Here is a 22927-nt window from a genome sequence, read left to right as displayed (position 1 = left end):
CCTCTACCAGCTCACACTCCTAACCTCCCCCCCCCCTTGCATTCCTCTCACTCCTCCGATAACCCCCCTTGTCCCCCCTCCGCTACTCTCTCTCTCTGTCTCTCTCTCTACACCATTAACAGTATATGATGGCACAAGCCTCTCCTTCCCTCCTCCCTCACCCCCTCACCATCCAGTTACATAGTTACCAGATATATGACCTCCCCCTCATATAAGTCAGGTGGGCAGTAGCAATGTTCCCTCCCCCATCTATCCCCCCCCCCCGGAAGTGGAGGTACAGGTGGCTATTGTGTCCCTCCCTCACTCCCTCTTTCCTCTCACCCTCCTCCCAGTCTGTTACTTCCGGTTCCCACATCCTATTATTACACCTGATACATCCACGGTCTCTCTCTCTCTCTCTCTCTCTCTCTCTCTCTCTGTTATACTTCCGTCTGTACATACAAACAATAAGTGTCAAAAACAATAATAAAAATAGTAATAACCACAATGAGAGAGAAAGAGAGAGAGAGAGTAATAATAAGGTCATCAAGATACTGACTCTCTATACATACCATTGAGCACCATTCAACACCATCTAATATGACTGATTAGGAGATGTTTATATAAGCTGAAACACACACACACACACACACACACACACACACACACACACACACACACACACACACAGTGGAGGGGAGAAGAAGGAGTGGAGGAGAGAAGAGGGGAGGAGAGGTATGACAAGCATGAAAACGAAACATGAGATGTGTCACAGATCCATGAACAGAGGCGCCTAGTCACCCTCCCAACCCTCAGCAACACACCCGTGGCTGCCTGTGTGCTTGAGGCTCATAGACAGACAAAAAGACGCAGACGGGTAGACAGATAGACAAACACAGACAGACACCAAAGTTTACAATGATTCAGCGCGTAGTATATGGGCAATGAAATTATATAATGTACATAAGACAGTGGAGGTATATAAACAGTGGTACATCGTAAGGTAAATCGACCCACGACAGCCAAGAAAGTCATCATTTGGTTAAAAAAAAAAGAGTGAACCTGTACACGAGCGAGAGTGGTACACGGGAAAATGGTGCAGTATATCATTAATTAACAATAATTTTCACTCTACGGTGCAACAGAGTGAAAGTCCTGGCTGGCAGTGACCCATCTACTCAACAAGCCAAAAAGTCACTTCCATCACGCACGAACGCTGGCTCTTCCCTCCTTAACGAACAAATCGTCTTTTTGGATAACGGCGCTAGCCTTTTAAAAACATACTTGAGGTTAAAGAACACAAAATTAGTGTTTCTGTTAAAATAAATCACAATTTTATCGTTTTTATTCAATATGGTGGGTTAAAATTTCACATAAGTGTGAAAACTAATGAACGCCATTTGCTGGTGGACGCGTCATCATTAGCAGCGGGATGATAAATCACATCCCCGCCCAAAACACATCCGCCCGAAGGCCATGACACTTTATCTAATGTACCCGAAACACAAATTTAACCTGGACAAGACGGTTTACACATTCACATCCACAAATAAAATATAATAATAGAGTAAACATAAGGTAGAGTGGATTACGGGTACTCACCTCATCATTCTCGGAACTTCCCATAGACAGGAGGGACCCATCGCTGCACGTACTCTGGGTGGCCCGGGAACAGCTCTGAAACACACACAGTTAGTACACCAGTAAACAAAACATATAAATAAAAACCATTGACTGTCCTGTACATCACGCATGATAAAAACAAAACAAAAAACATACTCAGTGGTTGATTTAGAGATTAATAAAGACTCAAATGGGGATAATTGTGTGTGAAGGCCTTTGGGGGGTTATAGCAAATTGTTAATATGTATAATTAATTGAAAAGGTAAAGGACTGTATAAAAGTGTGTAACAAAAATAGTTATTGGTTAGATTTACTTAGAAAGTTATTTAAATTAAGTATGTGGCATGTGTGTAAATATTCAGGATCAGTGACTGGTTTAACAGAGAGAGAGCCCGGATCACCTGAAGATTAGTCTCCCCAATTTAATTCACCTCTAAGATTAAATACCCTTATGCTAACCTAACCTAACCTAACCTAACCTAACCTAACCTAACCTAATGCTAACCTAACAAAACATAACACAATCAAACCTAACTTAACTTAACCTAACGAATCCTGACCTTACCTAACCAAACACTGACCTTACCTAACCAAACACTGACCTTACCTAACCAAACACTGACCTTACCTAAATAAACACTGACCTTACCTAACCAAACACTGACCTTACCTAACAAAACGCTTACCTAATCCTCCCCCATCAAGAAACGTAAGGGTGTTAAGTTATCAGGTGAAATAAACTACACAACCTTTTCGACAGGTAACTACAGCTACCATAAAACAATAAACATAACACAACAGAACAATACATCAACAGTGCCGACGACATATAAACACCATAAATCCCCTTCATGTTGTTACCTCGGCACCAACACACCTTACGGGAGACACCAAGAACGACTTCATAAACCTGCCATAACATTCCTCACTTGGTTCTCATAATACCGTCGAGGCTGAGTTAAAACTGTTAATAAAATCCCAGTAAGAAATCCCCATTACAGTCTGTATTTACCCCAGAGATACAGAAAACTAGGGTCATGTATTAGGGGGGGGGGTGAGGGGGACGGGAGGGGTTGACGGGAGGGGTTGACGGGAGGGGGTACTACACTAATATGAAAATCTATAGTCAGCTGTAGCACCAATGTCAAAAAATTTCTTATCTCGCATTTAAGAGAAATCGTCAACATTGGCGGTAATATTTCTGGCTGATAAAAGAAACCGAAAGTCAATTTTAAGGGGTACTTCGCTAGAGAGATCGTACGTTATCTTTTGTCGCAGCCTGGGGTGTCAGTGACCACAATAGTGAGTGACCTGATTAATCTCATCTTTGCGAGGTGAGGGGCTAGTTATCATGAATTTTATCTATCTATCTATCTATCTATCTATCTATCTATCTATCTATGTTACAAGAAGTAATTTTCTCTAGTTTTCTTTCACGTATCGGAAACCAAAACTCGTTCATATCAGCTGAGTATTTCCGAGAGAGAGAGAGAGAGAGAGAGAGAGAGAGAGAGAGATATTAAGAAATGAGAAAGTGGAAGTGAGATTAAGGAGTGAGAAAGATAGAGGAGGAAGGAAGAAGAGTAAATGAAGAAAAGAGAGAATGGGAAAAGCAGTGAGACATATTAACCATGGAGGGAGGAGGAGAAGTGAGGAAAGAGAAGGAGGAAATGTGAGAGCGAAGGAGGAGGAGGAGGAGGAGGGGATATGAGGGTGAAAGTGCCTGAGATGAGGACAATAAGAAAGTGAGATATAGACAGATAGAGTGAGACACAGACAGACACACACACACAGACAGACAGAGGGACAGACAAAAGACAGACACAGACAGGTCATTTACCTTAAGTCCATGGTTGAGCACGTCCAGGGTGGTAGGTGACGTGGGAGGTGATCTTGGGAGGCCAGGATCATCGTCACCCGAGCCGGAGTCGTCACCACGCCGACGACGCAACGCCGCCTTCAACTCCGCCTGTCACGAGAAATAACGCACTCTCTTACTACTCCTTCACTGTAACGCACTCTTACTCCCTCATTATCACAGTAACGCACTATTACTCCTCCATCGTCACAGTAATCTCACTCCACCATCACAGTAACGCACTCACTCCCCCACGACGACAACACACTCTTACTCACTCCCTCATCGTAACGCACTCAAGTCGTTCATCGTCACAGTAACGCACTCACTCCCCCACGACGACAACACACACTAACTCACTCCCTCATCGTAACGCACTCAAGTCGTTCATCGTCACAGTAACGCACTCACTCCCTCACGACAATAACACACTCTTACTACCCTCATCGTAACGCACTCTTACTCTCCCTGATCATCACAGTAACGCACTCACTCCCTCACGACAATAACACACTCTTACTACCCTCATCGTAACGCACTCTTACTCTCCCTAATCATCACAGTAACACACTCACTCCCTCACGACAATAACATATTCTTACTACCCTCATCGTAACGCACTCTTACTCTCCCTGATCATCACAGTAACGCACTCACTCCCTCACGACAATAACACACTCTTAATACTCCCTCATCGTCACAGGAACGCACTCTCATTCCTCATCACCATCGCAATAACAACAACAACAACACTCACTTCCTCACAACAACAACAACACCCACTTCCCTCACTTCCTCACAACAACAACAACAACACCTCACTTCCTCACAACAACAACAACAACACTCACTTCCTCCACAACAACAACAACAACACTCACCTCACAACAACAACAACAACACTCACTTCCTCACAACAACAACAACAACAACAACTCACTTCCTCACAACAACAACAACAACAACAACTCACTTCCTCACAACAACAACAACAACAACACTCACTTCCTCACAACAACAACAACAACACTCACTTCCTCACAACAACTCCACTAACAACAACCTCACTTCCTCACAACAACAACAACAACAACACTCACTTCACAACAACAACAACAACAACAACAACACACTCCCTCAATTACCACCACCACCACAACAACAACAACAACACTCACTTCCTCAAAACAACAACAACAACAACACTCACTTCCTCACAACAACAACAACACTCACTTCCTCACAACAACAACAACAACAACAACAACAACAACAACAAGAGGTATACCAGACAAGAAACAAATAATCACATAAACAGAGTAATAGACAAGTACAGTACAGGTACAAAGACAGATACAGGTGCATATTATACAAGTCATAGTACAGGTAAGAATACAGGTACAAAATACAGACATTAGTTAGGGTACAGGTGGAAGGTACAGCTACAGAGATTCCCAACTGATATTGTGGATCACCTGAGAGAGAGAGAGAGAGAGAGAGAGAGAGAGAGAGAGAGAGAGACACGACCACCCGTGACCCTCCCTGACCCCGGGTTAAGATGGTAAACAAAGATCAAGTCAAGGTCAGACCCACAATGCATCATACACGTCCTCCTCGTGTTCACTGTATGACGTATATCGAGCGTCCACCCACAGTCAGGTTGTTGGTCCTCAGACAGACAGACAGACAGAGGGACGGAACGGACAGAACAACTGATCTATAGAAAAAGGAATGGTCAGGAAAAGCATTATCAACCACTTCTGTCTGTCTGTCTGTCTCTGTCTGTCTGTCTCTGTCTGTCTGTCTTGCTTTATTCCATTATCCTCTCTCTCTTTGTTCTTTGTTATGAGGAATACAGACGGTGTTGTGGGGAGCTAAGCGTGATGCTGGGGAGAGTGGTGGTGGGGAGAGAGTGGGGTGTGGTGGGGGGTGGGGAGAGAGAGAGTGGTGGTGATGGGAAGAGAGTGGTGGGGGTGGGGAGAGTGGTGGTGATGGGGAGAGAGTGGTGGTAAGGGGGATACTACTATAACACCACTCTCCACCTTGAACGTGCATCAGCGTGTCCACTAGCCCAAGGGCGTGACGCTGTGACCACCACCCCCCCTACACTACTGCCGCCCACAGGTGCCACCCAAGGGGTTAGGGGGCGGCCACTGCCACCCCCCCCCCACTCATACACCACCAGGGCAACTGTAGTAAACACAATCTCAAGTTTCAGGTGAGGTTAGGTTAGGTTACTGTTAGTTATGGCTAGGTCAACGTATTTTTAAACTCAAGTCGTGCCAGAGATTACGGACGAAGTAGATAAGGCGAGTGTGTGACGTGTTCCTTTAAACCTGCCGCCACACTGACAGACAGTGCTGAGGGTCTGGTTCAGTCTAAACCTAATCTAACCTAGCCTAACCTAACCTAATCTTACCTAACGCTAACCTAACCTTATCTAACCTAACCTAATCTAATCTTACCTAACGCTAACCTAACCTAATCTAATCTTACCTAACGCTAACCTAACCTAATCTAATCTTACCTAACGCTAACCTAACCTAATCTAATCTTACCTAACGCTAACCTAACCTAATCTAATCTTACCTAACGCTAACCTAACCTAATCTAATCTTACCTAACGCTAACCTAACCTTATCTAACCTAACCTAATCTAATCTTACCTAACGCTAACCTAACCTAACCTAACCTCTAAACCCAGGGCATTATCATCTCTTAAGACTCAATGTAATATGTCACATTTGGCCTCATAATTGACAGTAGGTAAGGGAGGGGGAGGGGAGGGGAGGGGAGGTGATGGGGAGGGAAGGAAAGGGAAGGGAAGGGAAGGGAAGGGAAGGAAAGGGAGGGAAAGGAAAGGAAAGGGAAGTGAAGAAAAGGGAAGGAAAGGGAAGGAAAGGAAAGGGAAGGGAAGGAAAGGGAAGGGAAGGAAAGGGAAGGGGGAGCCACCACCTACCCCAGCAGCCCTTCACCCATTCCTAAACATTTAAGTGATAACCCCGGCTTAGACACACGCCTCCTGCCACGAGTTGACGCCCATGAAAACTTGAGGGCGGATTTTCATCAAACTTCGAGAGGGGTTGACCTGTTGACCACGGAGGGTAGTAACTAATTCTGTAGAGGGCAGGTCATGGGTCACTTGTTATGGGTCACTTGTCTGGATTCACTCACTGCCTTCACTGCCTGCCTTCACTGCCTGCCTTCACTGCCTGCCTTCCTGCTTGCCTTCATTTCCCATCTGTCTTTACTTTCTACCTGCCTTCACTATTTTGCCTTCTCAATTTAGAGCCTCACTTCATTGTCATGTTCTGTCTCACTTCACTTCACTTCACTGTCATGTTCTCCTTCACTTCGCTGTCTTGTTCTCCCTCACTTCACTTCACTGTCATGTTCTCCTTCACTTCACTTCACTGTCATGTTCTCCTTCACTTCACTGTCATGTTCTCCCTCACTTCACTTCACTGTCATGTTCTCCCTCACTTCATTTTCACTGTCAACCCATCAGCTCCCTCACGAGTCAACACGGATGTGGGTAAAGCACCACAGGGAAGCAGTTCAGGTGTTTTCTCTCTCACGACACACACACACTTTTCTCAGGTGTGTGTGTGATGGAAAGGGGAAAGAGGGAGGGAAGGGGATGATGGGGAGAGGGTATTGAAGGAGAGGGAAGTGGAAGGGGAGGTGAGGCAAAGGGGGAGAGGGGTGAAAGGGGAGAGGGGGGGTGGAAGGGGAGTGGAAGTGGAAGGGGGGAGAGGGGACGGAAGGGGAAAGGAGGTAAAGGAGAGAGGGGGGAGAGGTGGAAGTGTAGATACAGAGGTCCTCATCTTATCTCTGTATCAGCCATTTAATGAAGCGATTGTTCTTACGGGCTGCTCACTACCACAGCTCTGCCACACCCTCACTACCACAGCTCTGCCACACCCTCACTACCACAGCTCTGCCACACCCTCACTACCACAGCTCTGCCACACCCTCACTACCACAGCTCTGCCACACCCTCACTACCACAGCTCTGCCACACCCTCACTACCACAGCTCTGCCACACCCTCACTACCACAGCTCTGCCACACCCTCACTACCACAGCTCTGCCACACCCTCACTACCACAACTCTTCAAATTGTGTCGTTTGGTGGACTCAAAAGACTAATAAACAAAAAAGGGCAAGACATCAATAATTATAGCATCATCAGGAGGCTTAAGTCTTTGTGGACAAGAAAATCCCCCTTCGTACGACTCTCTAAGCTGAAGGCATTTGCATATCAGCTTAATCTCAGCTTAAACAGAGATGAACATGCACAGAGACTTAAGTCATAACATGAGAGGTGATAGGGAGACAGTCATAGGGTGATAGGGAGAATCATATTGTGATAGGGGCAGTCATAGGGTAATAGGGAGAGTCATAGGGTGATAGGGAGAGTCATAGGGTGATAGTGGCAGTCATAAGGTGATATGGAGAGTCATATTGTGATAGGGGCAGTCATAGGGTAATAGGGAGAGTCATAGGGTGATAGGGAGAGTCATAGGGTGATAGGGACAGCCAAAGGGTGAATCTTAAACCAATTAGGTGTATACATCAACTCCTAATCCTTCTTAATCATGTGTTTATCAATCATTCTGTTCCAATCAAGCGTTCACCCAGACCTAATCCAGCCCAGCCAAAGTCTAGTAAAATACAGTGAACCTCCTCAATCAGGCGTCCATTTAAAGCCCCGAGTGAAACCCAGAGAGCCCTTACGTTGACAGAGGCCGGGATCACCGTGTCCTTCTCCACCATGGTGCTGGGGTGGACGACGACCCTCCTCCACCAGGCAGCGTTCTCCTATACACTCTTGTCTCCTCCTCCGCCACGGACACCAGCACCCCCAGGTCCTCTCCGCCGGGTGCTGTAGTCCACCTTCGCCAGGACACTAAGCGCCGCCTTCCCTCATGGTGACTGGTACACAACGCACTTGAAGCTTACCGCACACAACACGGGCCAAAGTACGTTATACCTTCGTCTTCCATTAATTTATCGTAAAAGTTATCACTGTATTATATAGTTGAATGATATCTACGTAAAGTTGAGTAATCGAATTGTTGAATGGACTATTAAGAGACAATACTACTGGAACCTCCAGAGTAGGAAGGACGGCATAGCGCGCCACTGACAGACAACACCGAACTCTGGGTGGCTGGAGGGCGGGCGCACGGCCGGGGCTGCCAAGCTCTCCGTTATCACCAAAAGTAATCTTTATCATACATTGTCAGCGATAACAGCCTCAGAGGGTGGAGCTTCATATCACCCTCGTTCTTGTAATTAGTGACTCTCAAGTACAGCCCTTTTATACTTGTAATGTTCGACGACGGTTAAATAAACAATTGTTAAATAAACCTGCCATCACTCATACTACTGTCACTATATATCGCCGGTTTAAAGTACGTCTTCCCTTGATAGTTCCGTGACATAAAAGAAAAAAAAATACAGTAAAAAATTAAAAACATAGAACGAAGGAAACTACAGCGGGCACATACTACGCAGCCCTGTTTACACCCCACACCCCATACTGCATACCGTCCAACCTATATCCCAAGCTTCTCAGTGAGTTCGAGTTAATGATGGCGTATGGTAAAGTTGTATCCCATCTATAGTGCGTTGTCCAAAACTGAAGCACATAAACCTAGTGAGATCTTTCGTTACTAAACGCTCCCGACTTTGTTTTTTTTTTAGTTCCCATTTATCAATTCCCAGAAATATGTTCCACAGTTGGATTTATCTAGATCTACACCGATCATCTGATAGTAGAGGGGGCAGCAGTGACGGCAGAGTACAGCCTCATTTTTTATTTTTTTTCGTGTTATCTATTTCCTGTATAACACCAAGCTCTGTCTCCACACACACACACTGATCCCCTTAACGAAAATAAAAGTTAAATGTTTCATCATCCTGGATTTCAAGGCCAATGATTAAAGGAATTAGTAAAAATAATTGATAAAGCAGACATGAAGGATTTAGGAGAGGAAGATGTGTGTTTCTGTCTTATGAGAAATTGACGTCAAGTAAGACTGATTAGGTTTATTTCACCTGATGATTAAACGCCTTAACTCTACCTGTGGGGTTAGATTAGGTTAGGTTAGGTTTTGTTAGGTTAGGTTAAGTTAGGGCAGCGCTAAGGTTAAGTTAGGGCAGCGTTAAGGTTAAATTAGGTTAGGTAAGGTTAAGGTGTTAAATCTTCAGGTAAAATAAGCTGGGTTGTCTAATCTTCAGGTGGACACAATATCCTACAGACACAGCCTCCACCTGCCCCTCTGAAGGAGCCCTGGCTGTGGGTCCTGGGTGAAGGAGGAAGGTGTGAAGGAACGTCTTGGTTATGTCCTGACGTGTTGGTCTCCTTCGATCTCTCTTCTTCCTTCACCTGGTTTTTCTCTCACCTCCTACCTCCTTCTATCACCTCCCCCCTCTGGTCTCTTTCTGTACACTTCCTGGTTCTCCGTCTCCCCCTCCCCACACCCCACCATCTTGCGTCCCTCTTCCTCACACCCACACCACCTTGCGTCCCTCCTCCTCTCCACACCACCTGCCCATCCCTTCTCCCCACACCCCCATCATCTTGCGTCCCTCCTCTCTACACCCTATTTTCCCCTCCTCCCCACACCCCCACCATCTCCCCACCCACCTCCTCCCCGTTAACAAGATTACCCAGGACAATATCACCTCTGCCCATCCACAGTTGTGAAAACAATCTTCTGGCAATTACCATCAAGGTGGGAGGGAGGGTGAATGAGGCAGGAGGGATCTGAGGGCAGGATGAGCCGGAATGGATTATTGGGACAAACACTGTTATCAGGGCTGCTGATTCACATCTGACTGGAGGAAGGGGAAGGGCTAGAGGGAAGGGGTAGAGGAGTAGAGGAGGGGTAGAGGGAAGGGGGTAGAGGGAGGGGTAGAAGGGAGGGGTGAGGAGGAGGGTAGAGGGGAGGGTGGGGAGGGATAGAGGAGGGTGGGAGGGTGAGGGAGGGTGGAGAGGGGAGGGAGGAGGGAGGGTAGAGGGTAGAGGAGGAGGGGGTGGGGGAGGGTGGGGAGGAGGTGGGGTGGGGGGTGGGGGAGGGGAAAGGGAGGGGAGTGGGGAGGGTGGAGGAATGGGGTGGGGGGAGGGGGTGGGGAGAGGGGTGGGGAGGGTGGGGAGTGAGAGGGGGGGTTAGAGTGGGGTTATAGTGGTACTTGGAACTCTAATGCATAAGATGAAGGGGTGTGTTGCAAGAAAGAACCACCTGAAGATTAACTACCTTGACACAACCAGGTTAGGTTAGGTTAATCATCAGGTGTCAAATAAGCTTGGGACCTAATCTTCATGTACCCAGAAAAAAAAAACATCGATTTCAATATTAAACCAAAAGGAAACAACACTCAGCACTGGAACACAACGAGGAATTAGCGTCTCTTTAACACATAACCCATACATCAGTAGCAAACATAGGGCATCAGGACTCACCATGTTGACGCCCCTGGTGGCTATGGCGAGGGCCGGAGGTGTGGAGTGGCCGTGGTGAGAGTCGATGGCGGCGTCGGGGCTGAAGACAGAATCGTGGGACACTCAGCCCCTGGTTGTAAGGTCCCCCACTACTCCTGCTGCTGGGGGAGGATGAGACGTGTAATTTTAATATCTTCGTCAGGTATAAAAACTTATCTCTACTATTAAACCTCCGATATACATTAGATTTATTAGATCACCTGTAGATTAGTCACTCCAGCTTATTTGAAAAGATGATTAACCACGCATAGCTTATTTGACAAGATGATTAACCACGCCCAGCTTATTTGACAAGATGATTAACCACGCCCAGCTTATTTGACAAGATGATTAACCACGCCCAGCTTATTTGACAAAATGATTAGCCATGCCCAGCTTCACCTGATGATTAAAACCCCTAGCTTATTTGAAAATATGATTAACCACGCCCAGCTTATTTGGCATGATGATTAAACTAAAACTCTAACGCTACCTGGGAGGGTTAGGTTAGGTTAGGATAAATTAGCTCAAAGTAAAAAAAACTGGTGTGTCTAATCTTCACGTCATCCCCATAAGCATAATACAATATACGCATCAAATAAAATTAATCTATATATTTTCTTCAATGATAACACCTATTTCACAGTGACCGTATAAAGATAACGCCTTGGCAAGTTATCACCAGCTAGCCGAACTACAAAGATAATTACCCGGTTTTAAGAATATATAAACTCTTCAAAATATATAGGTATTCTTTTTTGACCACCCTGTATAGAAGCAATGGAAAGAAAGTACAGGGTGCAAAGTATTTAAGTTGTTTGTCAAATTACAGTAAAAATCGATGAGTGTGTGTGTGTGTGTGTGTGTGTGTGTGTGTGTGTGTGTGTGTGGATAAAAGACGAAAGTTTGAGTGGTTAGGGAGTGACCTGTAGTGAGGGAGTGACCTCTAGTGACCTGCAGTGAGGGAGTAACCTGTAGCAAGAGAGTGAGACCTGTACTGTAGGAACCTGTAGTAAGGGACTGACCTGTATTGTAAGTCGACGGCCAGCTCGGAGGTGGACCTGGCTCTTAGAGTAGGCTGGGGGGGCTGGGGGCTGACACTCTCCCCTGCACGACGACGCACACGACGGCGGAACATTTTGACCAGCCCTCTCAGTCCCCATAGTCGCCGACGTTTGGGTTCCGTCGACGAGGCTGAAAGATGGAGACAATATTGACTGTGTCTTTCTTAATGTCTTGTCTGTGTGAGTTCAATACACACACACACACACACACACACACACACACACACACTCTACCTTCCGTCACCTTTACAGTTTTTGTCCTTAACACTCACCTCACCTAACCTAACACTAACCTAACCTAACCTAACCTAACCTAACCTAACCTAACCTAACCTAACTAACCAAAAAACCAAACCAAACTTATCCTAACCTAACCTAACCTAACCCCTCCTTGGTATTAGGGGCTGAGGGGGTTAATCTTCAGATGATCCCATAATCCACGAAGAGTGCGGGGAGATATGATAGAAGTATTTAAGTGGGTGAAAAGAATCAATAAAGGGGATATAGATAAAGTTCTTATAATATCTGAGCAGGATAGGACTCGGAGCAACGGATTCAAGTTGGATAAGTTTAGGTTTTAGGAGGGAGATAGGAAGAAACTGGTTCACAAAATAGGGTGGTGGACGAGTGGAACAAGCTTAGCAACTTTGTAGTAAGTGCTGGAACGCTGGAAAGTTTCAAAAGGAGGCTGGATAGATTCATGGATGATAGAGTGGTAACTATCGACAGGAGCTGCCATGCACAGGCCAACCGGCCTATTGCAGACTCCTTATTTTCTTATGTTCTTATGTTCTCTCACCTCCTGAAGACCTGCGTGTGTGTTTGTGTGTGTGTGAAGCCAGGCCTGTCACCTGTATGCGGACAATGCAGGTATACAGTTCAGCATGTATATAGACAATGCAGGTACACAAGTGCAGCATGTATATAGATAGAAAATGCAGGTATGGAGACACTGCAGGTATATAAACAAAGGTAAACAGTGACGCAATTCGACCAAGGATAGTCAACAAAGCCTTCAGGTGTTTATTTATAGTCGGGTAATTAATGTAAGGTGTTTATCAGGTGAGATTTGGTGACATGAATCACTGACAGGAGGAGATACTGCAGTGATATGGCCTCCTCTTATTGGCTTGCTTGTGTGTGCAGCGGGAGTGTGGCCTCTGACCCCTGGTGGAGTACATAAGAATAAGAAAATAAAGGAGTCTGCAATAGGCCGGTTGGCCTGTGCATGGCAGCTCCTGTTGAGAGTTACTACCACTCTCTATCATCCATGAATCTATTTAGCCTCCTTTTGAAACTTTCCAGAGTTCCCACACTTACTACAAAGTTGCTAAGCTTGTTCCACTCGTCCACCACCTATTTGTGGACCAGTTTCTTCCTATCTCCCTCCTAAACCTAAACTTATCAACTTGAATCCGTTGCTCCGGAGTCTATCCTGCTCGGATATTATAAGAACTTTATCTATATCCCTTTATTGATTCTTTTCACCCATCTTAAATACATCATATCTCCTCTTCGTCTTTCTGAGGGAATGCAAGTTAAGTTTCTTCAACCTATCCTGACATGAAAGTTTTCTAAGTCCCGGAATCATTTTTGTCATTCTTCGCTGCACCGACTCTAGTGAATTTATATCCATTCTATAATATAATAGGGGCACCAGAACTGAACAGCATAATCGAGGTGCGGACGACTAGCGCAAGATATAGTTGCAATAAGACAGTACTAATACGAGGCAGCTGGCAATATGTCGTCTGCTTGTGTTACGTCATTATTATTACCATTATTATTATTATTATTATTATTATTATTATTTATTATTAAGTGGTGTTCTAGAGGGCCCAATACACTACACATTCAGCCGTATTATATGAAGTACATAAGGTAGTCTTGTCACGTTTACAACCAATTCGTCTTAATATAACGATTTATTGAATAGTTTTGTTATTCTTGTTTACTACTACTACTACTACTACTAGGACAGTCACAGGAACAATAGACTACTATGATAAAAAGTACATAAGTATACTTAGTGAGGAGAAGTCACAAGACCAAATGTAACATACACATACATACACACACGTATACACTACACGTCACACTAATCAGCTGGGTGACCTTATGAGGCAGGAGAACACGCAACTGATAACACCCCCCCCCCTCTTTTATATTTAATTCCCACCACTTATCAGCTTACTAGCCGGTCGGGTGGTTGGTCTATCCAGTGTTAGTACAGGAGGAAACCAGACTCTGGGAGACCTGTGTTGTTTGGTAGTGAGGATCACACTCTTCTCACGTGTTAAATCTGTACCACCAACACCCCTTTACCCTCCCTCACCCCAAAAGATACACCCCTGATTTTATGTAAAGGAATTGAAACTGTCTGCATCAACGAAGATATAAAGTGTCCATATATCTATTTAGTTAGTTAGGGAGCATAACATAACTAAGCTTATACAGAAACATCTCCCGTTTTCTTTGAAACACTCACATGAGAAAACGAGTTTCTCTCTGCAGTGACTTAAGTAAACTTACTTGTTGACTGTTGTGGGGAGAGAGTAGGAGGCAAGGTGGAGCAGGAGCAGGGGCCACAGAAGGCGGCACAGGGGGCCGAGGTGTCCTCTCGGGGACTTGGCTTCCATGCCAGCCTCGCCCTCCTCCTGGTCCTTGGAGAAGTCGTCACGTGAGGCCGCCATGTGATCCTGGGGGGAAATATGAGATCAGGTATTATAATATCTGTGATAAATACTTTAGTGGGTAATGTGCATAGCTAAGAATACCAGAGTTATAACACTTATTTAATATATATATATATATATATATATATATATATATATATATATATATATATATATATATATATATATATATATATATATATATATATATATATATATATATATGCAAGTAAATCACTGTAGGTGCGCGTGATCTAGGTATATGCTGATAACCACAAGGAAGAAGAAACACGAAGTTCCCAAGCGCTTTCGTGTAATTACATCTTCAGGGGTAGTACAGACTAGTCTGCTCACTCTAATAATTACATTTTTTCTGTTTATATATATATATATATATATATATATATATATATATATATATATATATATATATATATATATATATATATATATATATATAATTACAGCATTACCGACCAATATGCGGCCACTACCTACTACAGTACGCTGTCACGACCTGAAATCATTGCTGGGAGTACATCGTCTACGGTATGGAACCACCTGAACATTAGCTCCCCAGTTTATGTCAATCGATGTTTAGACACCCTAACCTAATCGCTTAACACCCCGGAAGGTTAGGGTGTTTAATTAACAGGTGAAATAAGCGGGGGAGGTGATACAAGTGTATCATCTTGACTAAGGTCCCCGCTTAAGTCATTACTGAAATACAAGTTAACTGTACTCCCGGCCACACTGGTTAGCGAATCTGAGGCTACTATCATAACTGGTGTACAGTACAGAGTGAAACCACCATAGTTACTCCCAACACTTAGTTCGCTTTCTATGGTACGTTTTCTGTACCTCCTGTAAGCTAGTTCTCCTGGCGTCATAAACACACAATAATAATAAGAATTTATATTCGATCAATCTGACCAAGGAAAGCTGACAGCCATGAGAGAGTTGTTTCCAGCAGAGTCCTCATACCAGCAGAATTTGGTGTTATTAAAGGACAGTCGGTTACCCATCCAGACCCCATGCTGCTTAACTTCGCTGATGGGACAAGTAGCAGTGTTTCCAACGTGGGACTACAGGTTCAACAGTCTGATTATATTACGTCATGTGATAGCAGGGCAATGTGTGTGTGTGAATGTGTGTGTGTGAATGTGTGTGTGTGTGTGTGTGTGTGTGTGTGTGTGTGTGTGTGTGTGTGTGTTTCACCTTCCCACGCCCTATGTTAAGTTTAAGAGGGTAAGGAGAGGAGGAGGGGAGGTGGCGTGTATACTATCGCTCACCCGGCAGGAAGACGCATAATAAATACGTCAACATGCAAGACGCCATGAATTAGGTCACACGAACTCCGATGACGTGACCCAGACATATACATAGATGAAAGATAGATGAACATACATATATAGACGCAAACATACATATTGAGAACACACACACACACACACACACACACACACACACACACACACACACACACACACACACACACACACACTGACACTCTTAGCATAAAACTTTTCTGTGTCTTAAAGCGCCTTATCCTGCCATCCCCGCCGCCACCGCCATCCTGACCGCCACCGCCATCCTGACCGCCACCGCCATCCTGACCGCCACCCCCATCCTGACCGCCACCCCATCCTGACCGCCACCCCATCCTGACCGCCACCGCCATCTGACCGCCACCGCCATCTGACCGCCACCCCATCCTGACCGCCACCGCCATCCTGACCGCCACCCCCATCCTCTTCAATATCTCAATCTTGCCGAGTCCAGGAAACAGTAATATTAGTGTTGTTGGCTGCGAATCACATAGACACCCCAAGCTTATTTCACCTGATGATTAAACACCCTAACACGACCTGGGCGGTTAGATTAGATTAGCTTAGGTTAGGTTAGGTTAGATTAGATTAAGTTAAGTTAGCTTAGGTTAGCACTAGGATGGCTAAACTGAAAGTGAAATTAACTGGGGAGGTTAATATTCAGGAGGTGTTTGGATTATCATTATCTTATACATTACTTCACCACACTCACTCCATAGTTGATGGATGGAAGGTGTGTGTGTGTGTAGGAGGGAGTGGGCGACAGCGAGAGCCAGAGAGGGACTCAAATCCAGTGAAATATGAAATGTTTTATGAGTAACTCAGATCTCGCGATATTCACTTGGATACGACACCCTGAACCGGATGTAAACAGACGATAAAATAATCTCACTCGCATAGTTGGGAAAAATGATATTGTTTATTCAGTCAAAAGTCACTGTTATGAAATACAAAGAGACGTCTTTTATGTATTTTCAAACAAATTTCAGAAGCCTTTGATAAACTGAGCATATTTTTCTTTTTTTACAATTTCTTACTACAAAAATCACATCTGAAAATAGACTACAGTATCGAGGTACAGAACGAAAGTAGTACATTCTTTTAAGCAATTGTGTACGAACTAAAACACATTACAGTACTCTGTCTAGCATATTATGTAACTTCATACGCATGTGTAATTGTATACATAAGATTATGTATGTATGCTAATGAATACGTGCGGGTATATTTATAAGAATTTAGATGGTGATATTCATGTATGTTCATTGTTAGGAGAAATATGTTGAAATCTAAGGATAGCTGACCCCATCACATGACCCGGGGGGGGGGCTAATCTTCAGGTGATTCTCGTGTTCTCCTCGTGGCTAAAGTCTTGATCAGGTTGTGTTGTCTTGCATGAACCTGATCTTGACGGGAAGTTTAACCTCATACCCGAGATATGAGAGGTAGGCTGATCCCCACTACCACCACCATCACCACTATTACCACTACCACCACCATCACCACCTTCACAGCCAACACCACTACCTCCACCACCATTACCACTACCTCCACCATCACCACCACTACCTCCACAATCACCACCACTACCTTCACCACCATTACCACCACCACAACCACATCCACGATCCCTCCCACTATTGCCACCACCAAGTCCCTGCCAACTCCAACACCAGGCCTCTCCCACCATCAACATCCCCACACTCCACCACCACCACCACCACCACCACCACCACCACCACTACCACCACCACCACAGCTGGGAACTGCAAACGCGGCCCCAAGTTCAAGATAGGTAACACACTATTGACTATGTTTCTTCTTTAAATATCTTGGTGTTTGCCCTTGTACCCTACCTGCCATACACAGCTAACCCTTCCAATGTACTGACAGACTGAGACCTCAGAAGTGTAGTGGGTACAGCCCGCACTATGGTGCTAATATTAGAATTGTTAAAACAATGTACCTAGGCTATATAAGATCTCTGATAGATTACCACGCACCAGCCCTGGTCATTCGTGACGGGGAAAAGGAGTTGACAAGCTCGAGAAAATGCAAATAAAGCCCTCAGAATTATCCTAGGATGTCCCCATGAGCACTAAAGTACGCATTATGAGGAAAGAACTAGGTATACCCAGTGTTAAAAGATAGAATAATAGTCAACCTCATGATAGCCCTGAGGCTTCTGTGTGGTGATCCTGATAACATTGTTTCCTTAAAATTGCTAGAATGTATGAACCATGGGACTACTGAGTCTAAATGGATCCAAACCACAGCTACACATATGAAGATATTTGACTAGACCACCTGTACAAAGTTGAGACACAACAGCGCTTCCTGCCACCCTGGCGGACGTTCCTTCGATATCACAATACCGACGTATCCGCCTAAAAATTAATTATACAAAGCATTTATCTCCAACACACTGCCAAATTGAGAGCCTGAACACATACACACTCTACAGACTGATGATAATATCACACAGACCATCTGCACTGATGGATCTCTAAACACCGCCTGGGAGGGCTGGAAGTGCTGTTGTTGTGACTCAACCTGACGGTAATATAACTGAGAAAGGAGTTAGAATTAACAAATCCACTCTACAAACTGAATTAGTTGCCATACTCACAGCTATTAAATCTCGTTGAAACCACTGTTACTGACAGTCTCATCATCACTGACTCTCTATCCTCCACTATTTGCCCTTGGTACCCTCGACTCAGGTTGTCACGATCTTGTCTCTGAAGCCAGACACAAATATGTGCCTTGTTGACCGGGGTGTCAAGGTCAAACTGTTGTGGATCCCTCTCACATAGGCCTCATAAAACATGACAGAGTTGATGCCCTCAAACTCGCAGGTCTAACAAAGACACCGTTGAATACAATTTGGGTCTGTCAAAAGAACCTTAAAACTGTAATTAGGAAAGAACTTATTGATGAGTTTGACGCGTAGACAAGTGCAAACAGGGACTAGTCGATCCATAGTTTACCATGATGATGTATCGGTGAAACATGTATATGGAGCAAGTAACAAGATCACTAGATTACAAGATGTTGTAACCGCTAGATTAAGGTTAGATATAAGTACCTCTGGCAGTATGTTCTCAAGCAGATGTAAACAAAACTAATAAAGTGTGTGCCATACATATGGCCACACACTTGAACACTATGTCCTCGACTGTGTGAAGATAGAACCTTTAGGACAGGTCCAAGCACACTGTGTGTGAAATGGCACAACACTTCATCTCTAATGGCAAGATAGCCGACATAAGATTGTATCCACTTTTTGCACTCAGTAACTATATCAGTTCTCGTGTACAGAACCAAATACGCAATGTGCTTGAATATCCCACGTAAATGTGAAATAGTGAGGCCAGACATACTGCCTCACACGCCTGTTCTCACGCATTTGTGAATAAGTTACCCTCTATGTATAGAACTAAACAAATAATGTAAATGAAATACTGTGTAACTTTCGGTGCCATAATATCCTGACAACCGGGGTTAATTATTATGACCCTTTGTAAACCCTACTCTGTAATCCTTTTGCGCTACCGCTCACAGGATGAGTGTAGTGTGCACAATAGTAGCCGCTGCAAGCAACAAAATCAACCACCACCCCCACCACCACCATCCCCATACTTCATCACAACCACCATCTTACCCTCCATCACCACCATCAATCTCAAACATTCCACCATCACCATCATCGTCACCACCACCACATCCTGAGGCGCTGCTTCCCCATCTATTATCCAGCGGAACATAATCGTCTTCTGTTCGGCTGATGAAACAATATTTAAGTCATCCTATTCTCTGCTGACGAAGGAGTCGACGTTCCATCACTGTAAGATGGAGTTTGGTTCTCCCTGTGTGTGTGTGTGTGTGTGTGTGTGTGTGTGTGTGTGTGTGTGTGTGTGTGTGTGTGTGTGTGTGTGTGTGTGTGTGTGTGCTCTGAAATTACCTGTGCTTTAGGTTGAGTGTGTGTTAGAGTGTCATCGAGCACTCACTACCTTCACCCCAGCACTCCCTCTCCCTCTCTCTCTCTTTCGCTTTCTCTCCCTTCATTTTCTTCTCTCTCCTTCCTTCCTTTCTCTTCTTATTTCCTCTCTCTCCTTCTCTTTCCTTCCTTCCTTTGTCCTTTACTCCCTCTCGCCTTCCTTCCTTCCTCCCTTCTTCTTTACCCTCTCTCCTTCTCTTTCCTTCCTTCCTTCCTTCCTTTGTCCTTTACTCCCTCTCGCCTTCCTTCCTTCCTCCCTTCCTTCTTTACCCTCTCTCCTCCTCCCCTTACCATCCTCTTATTGATAGCCAGACCGACCGACAAACAGACAGCCAGATAAATAGATAGAAATATTCAGTAAAATAGTCATACAAGTTTTGTTAATTTAGCCTGTATATAGACAATGCAGGTATACACACTTCAACATGCATATAAACAATGCAGGTATACAACACAATCCACCCTTGCTAATATACACTGAAATGAACTGTTGTCTTTACGTTTAATGAGCTACGGAAAGTCATTAAGCCATGACATTAATTTCCCGCGTTTTTTAATACTACGTCACTTGATGCTATTTCAAGAACACATAAACAACAATAATTTCATATTTTCTGGATGTTGATTTTTCCTCGTGTTTAAGTCTTCATCATGGCTGTAATTGAAGATAAATGTTTTATTTCTAGTTACATTAATTGCTAGATATCTTTATTTATTTAACATAAACATAAATAACTCGAAATATTAAATAAAATATCCATTGTGTGTTATGTACTATACTGCTCTTTTAAATAACTAATGTCTTTTAAGAGCATATTCTCTGTTGATGTTACTATGCTTTAACAACTGTATAAAGTCGTTTAGGTTCGTATCCCAAGGTGGTAAACACACTAACACAGAACATTACAGTATAAACACTTACTGAGTACTTCACGGTGTGTTGACGGCCGACAGTTTTACACCACTCTCTTCATATCTGTAAACATCAAAATAAAGTTTATTACCAACAAATAAATAAATAAATAAATAAATAAATAAATAAAACAAGAGATCTCCTTCCTACGCTCGTCATAGCAACAAGATATTACAACATTTTAAATAATATCTACAGAATTTAATAACAGATGCGCATCGCGTGAATATCCAAAATCAATGAAATATATATGAAGAATTCAATAAACACCAGAGTGAAACTGAACAGAAAATTCCAAAAACTAAACCAAACATTATTATTAACTTAAATTCCTACATGTGAGTTATTCATCATCACACGAGCAGGAAAAAAATTACGAAAACAATGTACTGTACAATAACTATGAAAGAATATGAATTACAAGGGAAGAAAAAACTACAAAAGTATAAACTCATTTCGTAGATTTTAAATTTATGTTCACTGAATAGCAACTGGTGAGAGGAGACGTAGATATTGTAATGGTTAATGTAGTAGTTGTACATGCTTACAATACCTTAGTTGTACAAGCACAGAAATACATACCTAAAACAACAACTGAGACTTAATTTATAACCAACTGGTAGATTAAATGAAGTTACTCTCCTACCGTTTTCTGTGATACTTCTAGTGAGCGTAAGCTAGTGTAAATTAAAGCTTGGAGATGAGTACAAATAAACTTTTCACCATATATCACGCTGTAAAGATATTGTAGTTGACAGGACGTAATATGAGTAAAGTTTATTATATAATTCAACTTGTTTTAAAAGTTTATGAACTATTTCTGATTAAGTACTAAATATAACTGAAATACAACATGAAATTCAACTGCACTTGACATTAACGAATACAGCAGACCAAGCCAGAGCATTATACGTTGTCCTTCAGGTTCGTGTGACGTGATAAGGCTCCGCTCACCTTTAAATCCACAATTATATTACTATGATAATGAGTATTATTGAGTCATATTGAACCAACGGAAATATTAAAATGTTCTCTAGTGACCAGGGTTTATTTCCATCTCTTCCAACTTACTATGCAAATCAATTATGCCCTTTTTTTGTTACACACAATACACACACACACACACAAACATACACACAATCGTTACAGGTTCCGTACAATAGAGTGAGTCGAAGCATAAGTACATTTTCTCGCCTCCCTTTACTATTTTCACAGCGGTAATTTACTTTATTCTTCCTCTTCCTCCTGTCACCCTCTAGTCTTTCCCGGGAAATTCATGCCTTTTCCTTTTTTCCTCCGGTTATTTCCCCTTTCTTGCTCCTTCCTCTATTCTGGACAGCGACACGATAGTTGAAAGCTACCAGTTTTAAAAGCCCGCAGGTCAACGTAAACAGAATACTCCATTTTTAAAAGTCCACAAGGAAACAGAGGATACGCCATTTTAAAGTCATAAACACAAGATGATCCTATAATCGCTCACAAGCCCAGAAACTAATCGTGATAGCCTGTCTTGATCGTTCATTTCCTTCGTCCTCACGCCATAATAGTCTCTCACCAAAGTAAAGTTCACATTTAACTAACCTTAACACCGTAAACTAATCTTACATCACCCACACACACACATAATGACTTAAATGGAGGGTCCGTAGGCAGTCCACCGCCCTGCTCAATAACTGACGATAAGTTGATGCCGCCTCTCTTCCCCCCCATGGTACTCTTTGCTTATCTACCTTCCCCTTGTCAGCGGTTGTGAGGGGATGGGGGTGGAGTCGAGGGTCTTATAGGTGGGGAGGGTGGGTGGGTGGAAGGTGGGTGGGGAGGGGTCTTTAATATTTAACCAATTTTATGTCATATCATCATGCAAATCATCATCGATCAGCGCTTTTTGTAGTAACTGGCATCACTGCGTCATCAATCAACTTACCATGGCATCATCGCTTTCCTTTATCGCCACTTTAGATGCATGGCTTTCCCCCCTCCCCCACCCCCCTCCAG

The 22927-nt window shown here is 43.7% G+C and overlaps 1 protein-coding gene and 1 long non-coding RNA gene across 5 annotated transcripts in view; both read right to left on the bottom strand.

Annotated features, from left to right (window-relative positions):
• Positions 1-14636, bottom strand: part of LOC121858726 (mucin-17-like) — a 65820-nt gene extending 51184 nt beyond the window's left edge. The window contains exons 1-5 of one of the 4 annotated variants that reach the window (XM_042355349.1): positions 14549-14636; positions 11978-12146; positions 10935-11071; positions 3443-3571; positions 1582-1656 (exon numbers count right to left, since the gene is read on the bottom strand). In XM_042355349.1, coding sequence (XP_042211283.1) covers positions 1582-1656; positions 3443-3571; positions 10935-10937 — 207 coding nt within the window. In that variant the 5' untranslated portion in view covers positions 10938-11071; positions 11978-12146; positions 14549-14636. Of the gene's footprint in view, positions 1-1581; positions 1657-3442; positions 3572-8200; positions 8633-10934; positions 11072-11977; positions 12147-14548 lie in introns of those variants that run through there. The other 3 variants (XM_042355352.1, XM_042355348.1, XM_042355351.1) reach the window with 3 other exon arrangements.
• Positions 14637-20867: 6231 nt separating this feature from the next.
• Positions 20868-22927, bottom strand: part of LOC121858725 — a 138151-nt gene continuing 136091 nt past the window's right edge. The window contains exon 3 of the long non-coding RNA XR_006087497.1: positions 20868-20995. This is a non-coding gene — a long non-coding RNA (uncharacterized LOC121858725). The remainder of the gene's footprint in view (positions 20996-22927) is intronic.

The sequence above is a fragment of the Homarus americanus genome, unplaced genomic scaffold, assembly GCF_018991925.1.
Source record: "Homarus americanus isolate GMGI-L3 unplaced genomic scaffold, GMGI_Hamer_2.0 scaffold74, whole genome shotgun sequence".
Taxonomy (NCBI): domain Eukaryota; kingdom Metazoa; phylum Arthropoda; class Malacostraca; order Decapoda; family Nephropidae; genus Homarus; species Homarus americanus.
The sequence above is the reverse complement of the archived record's forward strand: the minus strand, read 5'-3'. Positions and strand labels throughout refer to the sequence as shown.